An 8,761-nucleotide genomic window follows, 5' to 3' on the forward strand; every position below is an offset into this window, starting at 1 on the left:
ATTTGTAGGTCTGACTTAGACGCTTCAACCCGCCAGTTGTTGATATTATGTATTGTCATATATATATATATATATATTCTACAAGTCTATCTATTCTTCTTTTATCTATTTATTTATTTGTTAAGTTGTTTATATTTATTTATTTAAATATTTATTTATATTTATATTTGTTTCTTAGGTCTGACGCTTCGACCCGCTAGTTGTTGATTTTATCTATATGCATATTCATATATATATATATATATATATAATGTATATACATATTATATATCTATGTATATAGGTTTACCTCTTCTTTATTTATTTATATCTATTTATTTATTTATTTATTTATTTATATTTATTTATTTATATTTATTTATTTTTTAGGTCTGACTTAGATGCTTCAACCCGGCAGTTGTTGGTGCGAGGCGCGGCTTTAACCGAAATTTTAAAACAAAAACAAAATTCGCCGATTGCAGTTCCTCTGCAGGTATTTATAATTTATTTAATTGTTTAATTGTTTATTTATTTATTTATTTATTTATTTGTTGTTTATTTTATTTATTTATTTATTATATTTGCTTAGTTGTTTGTTTATTTGACTATTTATTTTTTTGTTTTGTTTGTTTATCTGTTATTTGTTTATTTTATTCGTTTGTTTATTTATTTATTTATTTATTTATTTATTTATTTGTTTGTTTGTTTGTTTGTTTGTTTATTCTATTTGTTTTTTTGTTGGTTTATTTATTTATTTATTTATTTATTTATTTATTTATTTATTTGTTTATTCTATTTGTTTATTTATTTATTTATTTATTTATTTATTTATTTATTTGCTTACTCCGTTTATTTGTTTATTTATTTATTGTGTTTATTTCTTTCATCAATTTTTTCTTTCGTTTATATGTTTGTCTTGTTTGTTTCTTTGTTTGTTTGTTTTGTTTGTTTTGTTTGTCTGTCTCCGTTTGTTTGTTTATACCGCTGTTTGTTGTTTTATTTATCTCTTCATCTGTCTCTTCGTCGTCTCTCTATCTGTTTTTGTTTGTTATTTTGTATATCTCTCTACTCTTATCTGTCTGCTCAGTTTGTTTATGCTTCTCTTTAACTTCTTTATATTTTTATCTTTGTCTTTCAGTGTGTGTCTCTCTATTAACCATATTTACATATATTTTATTTATTTATTTATTTATTTTATCTCTTTGTTTTTATTTATTTTTATTTTATTTATTTTCTCGTTCCTTCTCTTCTTTTTAGGGTTTAGTTTGTTGTTTGTTTTGTTTGTTTTATTATATGTTTATTGATTTGTTTATTTATTGTTTTTTTGTTCGTTTTATGCTTTAAACATTTTATTATTTTATTTACTTTCTTTTGTTTCTTTTGCTTGTAGGTTTGTGTTTTGTATTGCGGTGTAAAGGGATATCTTGACCCCCTAGACCCTAAAGAGATCTCCAGGTAAACCCTAAACCCTAAACCCTAAACCACTCAAACTCTAAACCCTAAACCCCTAATCACGTAGACCCTAAAGAGATCTCCAGCTAGACCCTAAACCCTAAACCACTTAGACCCTAAAGCGATCTCCAGGTAAACCCTAAACCCTAAACCCCCTAGACCCTAAAGAGATATTCAGTTAAACCCTAAACCCTAAACCACTTAGACCCTAATCCAGGTAAACCCTAAACCCGTTAGACCCTAAAGATAAACACTAAACCCTAAACCTCGTAGACGCTAAAGGAGATGATATCGATGTGCTAAACCCTAAACCCTAGCTGGGCTGTCTGCTTGTCGATTGGATATTGTTTTGTGTCTGTCTGTCTCTTTTTTTGTTTGTCTTTCGTTCTTTTTCGTCTTTCTTTCTTTGTCTCGCTTCTTCATTTCCTACTTTGTTGCTTTAGCCAGCTAGCTGGCTAGCTACATAAAGGTGTAGCTAGGTGGCTAGCTATATAAGGGTGTAGCTAGCTAGCTAGCTAGCTAGGGATTAGTTTGTTTGTGCTTGTATGTTTGTTTAGGTTTGTCTCGCTTCTTCATTTCCTACTTTGTTGCTTTAGCCAGCTAGCTGGCTAGCTACATAAAGGTGTAGCTAGGTGGCTAGCTATATAAGGGTGTAGCTAGCTAGCTAGCTAGCTAGGGATTAGTTTGTTTGTGCTTGTATGTTTGTTTAGGTTTGAGAGTCTCTTCGTGAAGCATATCGAGACAAACCACCAACACCTGCTTGACACCATCGCCAGGTACACAAGGGTTTAGGGTTTGATGAGGGTTTAGGGTTTAGGGTTTACGGGTGTAGGGTTTAAGGAGCCTGATTAGGGTTTTGGGAGGCTTAACTAGGGTTTATAAGGTTTTCTAATTAGGGTTTAGGGGTTGATTAAGGCGTTTGGAGTTTGACTAGGGCTTAGGGTTTGATGAGGGTTTAGGGTTTAGGGTTAGGGTTTAGGGTTTAGGGTTTGTGGTGCAGGGAGAACCAGCTGAGCGAAGAGACAGAGAAGTCGCTGCGCACAGCTATAGAAGATTTTCTTGCAGCAAATGAATTCAAAAAGAGGTAAACCCTAAACCCTTTTTTAGGGTTTAGGGTTAGGCTCTTCTCTAAACCCTTTCCTAGGGTTTAGGGGTTGCGCTCTACGCACAGCCAGCGTCTTCTTAAACCCCTGTCCCTTCATATACCTTTTGTTTGAGTTTGAAGGCCTAGGGTTTAATAAGGGTTTAATTAGGGTTTAGTATATAACGACTGGGGTTGAGGGTTTAGGGTTTATTTTATAATCATTAGGGTTTTAGGGTTTAATGAGGGTTCAGTAAGGGTTTCATTAGGGTTTGCGGTCTAGGGTTTAGCATTACAATATGTAGGGTTTAGGGTTTAGTAAGCGCCTAACAAGGGTTTAATATTACAATATTTGGGGTTTAGGGTTTAGTAAGGGTTAATATATATGACGAAGACAAGAAGATAACAGAGACAGACAGAGATACTAAAGGAGACAGAAGAATTAAACAAACAAACAAAAGAAACAGCAATAATAAAAGAGACGAAAGCAATGCAAACAAACAAAGACAAGAAATAACAAAGGAGACAAAGAGAGAGAGACAGAGACAGAGAGACAAACACAAACCCTAAACCCTAAATCAGCGTATATGTGCAACGCCTCAAACAAACAAACAAAAGAAACAGCAATAATAAAAGAGACGAAAGCAATGCAAACAAACAAAGACAAGAAATAACAAAGGAGACAAAGAGAGAGAGACAGAGACAGAGAGACAAACACAAACCCTAAACCCTAAATCAGCGTATATGTGCAACGCCTCAATAATAACCTAAACCCTAAACCCCTTAAACCCTAAAACCCTAAACCCTAAACCCTCCCCTCTACAATCTAAACTCTAAACCCTAAAGCGCCAAAGGCGTAAACCCTAAACCATCAACCATCTAAGCCCCTAACCACCTAAACCCTAAACCCTAAACCCTGAATAAAACAAATGGAGGTGAAAACCCTAGACCTCCCAACGAGGAGTAATTGCGCTGTCAGTGGTTCTCCTTTGCTGAGTTTCGTCTCAACAATAAATAAATAAATAAATAATAAATAATAAATAAATAAATAAATAAATAAAAACAAAACGAAGAATAAGCTTTGCGGTGTCTCCATGACACACAAATCAAATTGGGCGGACAAAACAAACTGTTAGCCCTTGCTGCTGCAGCTGCTGCTGCTGCGGCTCTTGCTGCTGCTGCTGCTGCTGCTGCTGTTGCTGTTGTTGTTGCTGCTGCCGCTGCTGCTGTTCAAAGCGCAGCTGGGATCGTTCGTTCCCCTCTCCAACTCGCAGCAGATATCTCTAAAGATCTGCATGCATACACCCCAACACGTAAAACATAATAATAATATGCGGGTGTACGTACACCTGAATATTGATTGTATGGAAGCAGAACTCATGCTGCTGCTGCACATGTGCAGCAAGAGCAGCAACAGCATGTGTAGTAGCATGTGTAGCAGCAGCAGTAGCAGCATGCGTAGTAGTAGCAGCAGCCGCAGCAGCATATGCAGCAGCACCAGCAACAGCCTGTGCAGCAACAGCAGCAAGTGCAGCAGCAGCAGCAGCAAGTGCAGCAGCATACTTGAGGCGCTTGTACATGCGCTTTAAGCATTTGAATGAGTAAGAAACTACCAACAAGCTTGCGATGCAGCGAATACACCTCAACAGGTGGGGGTCTCGTTCTCTGCTGCACTGTTTGCTTCATTTGCTGCTGCAGCTGCTGCAGCAGAGGCCAAGCCCCAAAATCTACTGCATGCGTTTTGCTGCTTCCTTCCTACAAGCACAAACAAAATCTCATACTATAAAAAATAATAAACATAATCATAATAACAGACAATAAGGTAAAATAATGCATTCAGCTGTACGTACACCTCAGCATAAACCCCACACAGCAAAACATGCAACATACAGAAAAGTAATAGCAGCAGCAGCAGCAGCAGCAAAGACACCCGCAACTGCAGCAACACTAGCAGAAGCAGCGCCATAAACAACAGTAGCAACAACAGCAGCAGCAGCAATAGCAGCACCAGCAACACCAGCCGCAGCAACAACAGCAGCAGCACCTACAACAGCACCAGCAGCAATAGCAGCAGCAACAGCAGCAGCAACAGCAGCAGCAGGAAGTTTACGGGTATTTTGAATGGCTGTCCGATTAGCTCAAAGACAGAGCACTGCGCCTCAATAAATTCAGGTGTATCGCCAGCTCCTATAAACCCTAATTCTGTTGCATATGCCTCCACCATTCGGCGGTCCTGCAGCAGCAGCAGCAGCAGCAACAGCAGCAACAGAAGCAGCTACATGCCGAGCCACCAATACATCCAGCAGCAAAACCCGCGTGCATGCAGCGCGCAATGAATGCAGATGTTGCACGCAAAAAAGATGTTCCTGCTGCTTCTGCTTCTGCTGCTGCTGCTGCTGCTGCTACTGCTGCTCTCACCTCAGCAATAACCGCCAGCAGCAGCCGTCTGTAGGCATCGACAAACTCCACGGAAAACGAACGCCCTAAAAACAAAACCATCAAAATACACCCCACAAAGTGCATGCATGCGCGACGATTTGGGGTGTATAGGCCGCTCCCTGGTTCATGCACGCATGCATGCATGCATGCATGCATGCATGAGGGTTTGGGGTGTATAGGCAGCTCGAGGGTTTATTCTTTTTAGGGTTTTTAAATACCCGCGCCAAAATCCAACAGCCAAAGACAACGCGCATCGCCATCCCAAAGAAAATTCGCAGGGTTCGCGTCCTGCAAACCCTAAACCCTAAACCCTAAACCCTAAACCCTAAACCCTAAACCCTACACCCAAAACCCTAGAATGTTGCCTCGTAGTCCAACACTCTAAACCCTTTTCTAAATCCCTACTTATCGGCTGGACTATCGCCGCTCGTGTTCTTGTGGTATCAAACCCTAAACCCTAAACCCTAAACCCTAAACCCTAAGCCTCACGGTATTCATGAGGCGGTATATGAATATTTCTCTCAGGACCAGCCGCAGCAGCAGCTCCCCAATCCTATTTCTTTCTTCCTGCAGCAGAGCAGCAATCCAAAAACAGCCTTCTTGTACGCATATTCACTGCTGCTGCTGCTCCTCTTGCTGCTGCTGCTGCTGGTGCTGCTGCTGCTGCTGCTGCTGCTGCTGTTGTGCTGCTGCTGTTGTGCTGCTGCTGTTGCTGCTGCTGCGTCTCACTTGAGAAGCAGTCTGTGCCGCCACAGCAAGCGGGGTCTGCAGCAGCAAACAAAGACTGAAAAAATGCCTATTAGGGACAGCAGCAGCAGCAGCAACAGCAGCAAGAAACACAGCAGCAACAGCAGCAGCAAGAAACACAGCAGCAACAGCAGCAGCTGCAGCAGCAGCACCAAAAGCAGTCAAAATACCGGCAGCAGCAGGGAGAATAACAAACGCCCAACCAGTTACAACAGCAGCCTCAGCAGCAACAGCAGCCTCAGGCGCAGCAACAGCAGCAGCCTCAGAAGCAACAGCAGCAGCAGCCTCAGAAGCAACAGCAGCAGCAGCCTCAGCAGCAACACCAGCCTCAACAGCAAAGCAGCAGCAGCAGCCTCGGCGGCAGCAGCAGCAGCAGCAGCAACAGACCGCTTCAATGAGTTGAGAAGTAATGATATGTTTGGTGGTAAGCTGAGGATAAGCAGCAGGAACCTGAATGCTGCGAGCAAAGTCTCGCTTGACGAGCAGCATGAAGAGCTGCTGCAGCTGATATTCATTTAAATAGCTGCACTCTGCTAGCAGCTCCTTCTCTGCTGCTGCTGCTAGCTGATCCAGAAATAGAGAAGGAGACACACCACCAAACAGCCGCAGCAGCAGCAGCAAACTCCCCACATCAGATCGGATAGACGTAGCTATACCTGAAATAGCAGCAGCAGCAGCAGCAGCAGCAGCAGCAGCAGCAGCAGCAGCATTTGCACCAGCTGCCCCTGCAAGATACTCAACTGAACCGGCAGCAGCAAAATAGCTGCAGCAGACAGGAGGAGACAACAGAGACAAACGAAGCAAACAAAAACAACAGAGACAGACACCAGACACAAAACAAACAAAACAAAACAAGCAAAGACAAACAAATATAATCAGAGACAAAGAGAGACAAAAATATATAATCAAAGACAAAGAGAGACAGAAATATATAATAAAAGACAAAGAGAGGTTAAACGATATAATAAGATATGAAGAGACATACAAAGATGCAGCAGCAGCAGACACCACAATAAAATTAAAATTAATTATAAACTGACCCGGGTATTGCAGCTTAACTGCAACCTTATCTCCATTGCGCAGCACAGCCTTGTGAACCTAAGCAGCAGCAGCAGCAGCAGCAGCACAAGCAGTTACGTGCAACAGCAGCAGCGGCTAATGCAACGGCAGCAGCAGCAGCATCTCAACGTAGAAGCAGCGGCAGCGGTTCGCGCCAGCAGCAGCAACAGCAGCCCTATACAGCACCTCGCTGCTGCTGTAGCAGCAGCAGCAGCAGCAAGGTGCTTGCCGCAGCACTTATGATGCTACTGCTGCAGCAGCAGCAACGTACCTGCCCAATGCTGGCAGCAGCAAACGGCTGCAAATTAAATTCGCTGAAGTGCCGCCGCCAGTCTGCCCCCAATTCGCGCCGCAGCACCTGCAGCAGCAACAGCAGCAGCAGCAGCAGCAACAGCAGCAGCAACAGCAGCAGCAGGAACAGCACCAAACGCCGTAAGCAAAAACCAAAAAGAGCAGCTGGGATTCGTGTCCGCTATTCACTTCATCTTTCTGCTGTTGCTGTTGCTGCGGCTGCTGCTGCTGCCGCTGCTGCTGCTGCTGCTGCTGTTGCAGGTGCTTTTGCTGCTGCTTTTGCCGCTGCTTTTGCTGCTGCTGCAACGCACCTTCTCGGTCTGCGCAGCAGGCATAGCATCGGCAGTCTCCCTGAGAAACAGCAGCAGCAGCAACAGAGGCAGCAAGAACAGAAGCCCATGCAGCCAGCAGCAGCTACGACGAGCGCCGCTACAGCGGCAGCAACAGCTACAGCAGCAGCAACAGAACAGCAACACCAAGAGCCAAGCTGCTGCTGCTGCTGAACGCAATAAGGAGCACATCTCTGCAGCAGCAAATGATGCTGCAGCAGCTGCAGCACCCACTGCAACAGAAGCAGCAGAAACGCCGCCAGCGGATATACAGGTGCAGTCAACCGCGGCTGCAGATGAATTGCTGCAGCAGCAGCTGCTGCTGCTGCTGCTACTACACCCCCAATAAATACTCACCGCGAGCGCTGCAGCGCATTGATAAGAGGAGGAGGCAGCAAATCTCCAGCCATGCTGCACGTACACCCAAAGACAGCAGCAGCAGCAGCAGTAAGAGCGGCACCAGTAGCAACAGCAACAGCAGCAGAAGCAACAACAGCAGCAGCCACAGCAGCAGCGTGTGCTGCGTACCTCAGCATCTGCAAACATTTAAGTGCAGCGCCCCGCATGCGACAGATTTTATCTGTTAGGATCTGCGCCGTCACCCCGTCAAGCAAATGCTGCTGCTGCTGCTGCTGCTGCTGCGACGACTGCTGCTGCTGCTGCAGTGCCTGCTGCGTTTGTAGCTGTTGCAGCTGCCGCTGCTGCTGCTGCTGCTGCTCCAGGGAGCTCAGAAGGCGGGCTGCTTCTGCCGCCGCGGGCGAAAGCTCGTGATCGTACTCAGCAGCAGCAGCAGCAGTAGCTGCCGCAGCAGTGGGTGCTGTGGCTGCCCCAGCGCTGCTGCTGCTGCTGCTGCTGCTGATTCGGAGTGCCTTCAGCAGATATCTCCACGTGGTTCTTGCTGCTAGCCGCAGCAGCAACGCCCCAAAGTGCAGCGCACGAGACAAGCGACCGGTGGGGAGGGCTGAAGCCTTTAAGGGCTCTGCTGCTGCTGCTGCTGCTGCTGCTGTTCCTGCGGCTGCTGCTGTTGCTGCTTTCGAAACCGGTTGGGTTGCTGCAGCTGGCGCTGCTGCTGCGGTTGGTGGAGGGGCAGTTGTTGCGGTTGCTGCTGCTTCTGTTGCTGCAAGAGCTTCTGGATAGAGGCGCTGCAGTGCAGCAGCGCCGTCATACTCTGCAGGCATTGCAGCAGCAGCAGCTTCTGCTGCTGCTGCTGCTGCATCAGCGAGGTCCATATGAACCCACTGGGTCGGTTGGTTTGCTGCTGCTGCTGCTTCGGTAAGTGTTGCTGCTGCTTTTGCTGCTGCAGCTGCACTCTCTTGCTGCAGCGCGTACACGAGTGCAGCAGCAACAGGACCAGCAGCGGAAGCCGCCGTTCTTATAGCGGCAG

General features: G+C 45.1%; 2 protein-coding genes across 2 annotated transcripts in view; one reads left to right on the plus strand and one right to left on the minus strand.

Moving 5' to 3' along the window:
• EAH_00025490 (ATP synthase subunit alpha, related) overlaps positions 1–2,519 on the plus strand; it is a gene marked incomplete at both ends in the record, with an annotated part of 2,733 nt that extends 214 nt beyond the window's left edge. The window contains 4 exons of the mRNA XM_013396620.1: positions 370–472; positions 1,397–1,434; positions 2,142–2,207; positions 2,432–2,519. Of these exons, the coding sequence (XP_013252074.1) occupies positions 370–472; positions 1,397–1,434; positions 2,142–2,207; positions 2,432–2,519 (295 nt within the window). The remainder of the gene's footprint in view (positions 1–369; positions 473–1,396; positions 1,435–2,141; positions 2,208–2,431) is intronic.
• Positions 2,520–3,644: 1,125 nt separating this feature from the next.
• EAH_00025500 (ABC1 domain-containing protein, putative) overlaps positions 3,645–8,761 on the minus strand; it is a gene marked incomplete at both ends in the record, with an annotated part of 7,634 nt that continues 2,517 nt past the window's right edge. Inside the window, 13 exons of the mRNA XM_013396621.1 lie at positions 3,645–3,803; positions 4,076–4,267; positions 4,623–4,745; positions 4,931–4,995; positions 5,170–5,239; positions 5,441–5,518; positions 5,681–5,716; positions 6,086–6,354; positions 6,739–6,796; positions 7,029–7,115; positions 7,360–7,399; positions 7,735–7,788; positions 7,906–8,693. Coding sequence (XP_013252075.1) covers positions 3,645–3,803; positions 4,076–4,267; positions 4,623–4,745; positions 4,931–4,995; positions 5,170–5,239; positions 5,441–5,518; positions 5,681–5,716; positions 6,086–6,354; positions 6,739–6,796; positions 7,029–7,115; positions 7,360–7,399; positions 7,735–7,788; positions 7,906–8,693 — 2,019 coding nt within the window. The remainder of the gene's footprint in view (positions 3,804–4,075; positions 4,268–4,622; positions 4,746–4,930; positions 4,996–5,169; positions 5,240–5,440; positions 5,519–5,680; positions 5,717–6,085; positions 6,355–6,738; positions 6,797–7,028; positions 7,116–7,359; positions 7,400–7,734; positions 7,789–7,905; positions 8,694–8,761) is intronic.

The sequence above is a fragment of the Eimeria acervulina genome, genomic scaffold (assembly GCF_000499425.1).
Source record: "Eimeria acervulina Houghton genomic scaffold, Eah_scaff208, whole genome shotgun sequence".
NCBI classification, from domain to species: Eukaryota; Apicomplexa; class Conoidasida; order Eucoccidiorida; family Eimeriidae; genus Eimeria; species Eimeria acervulina.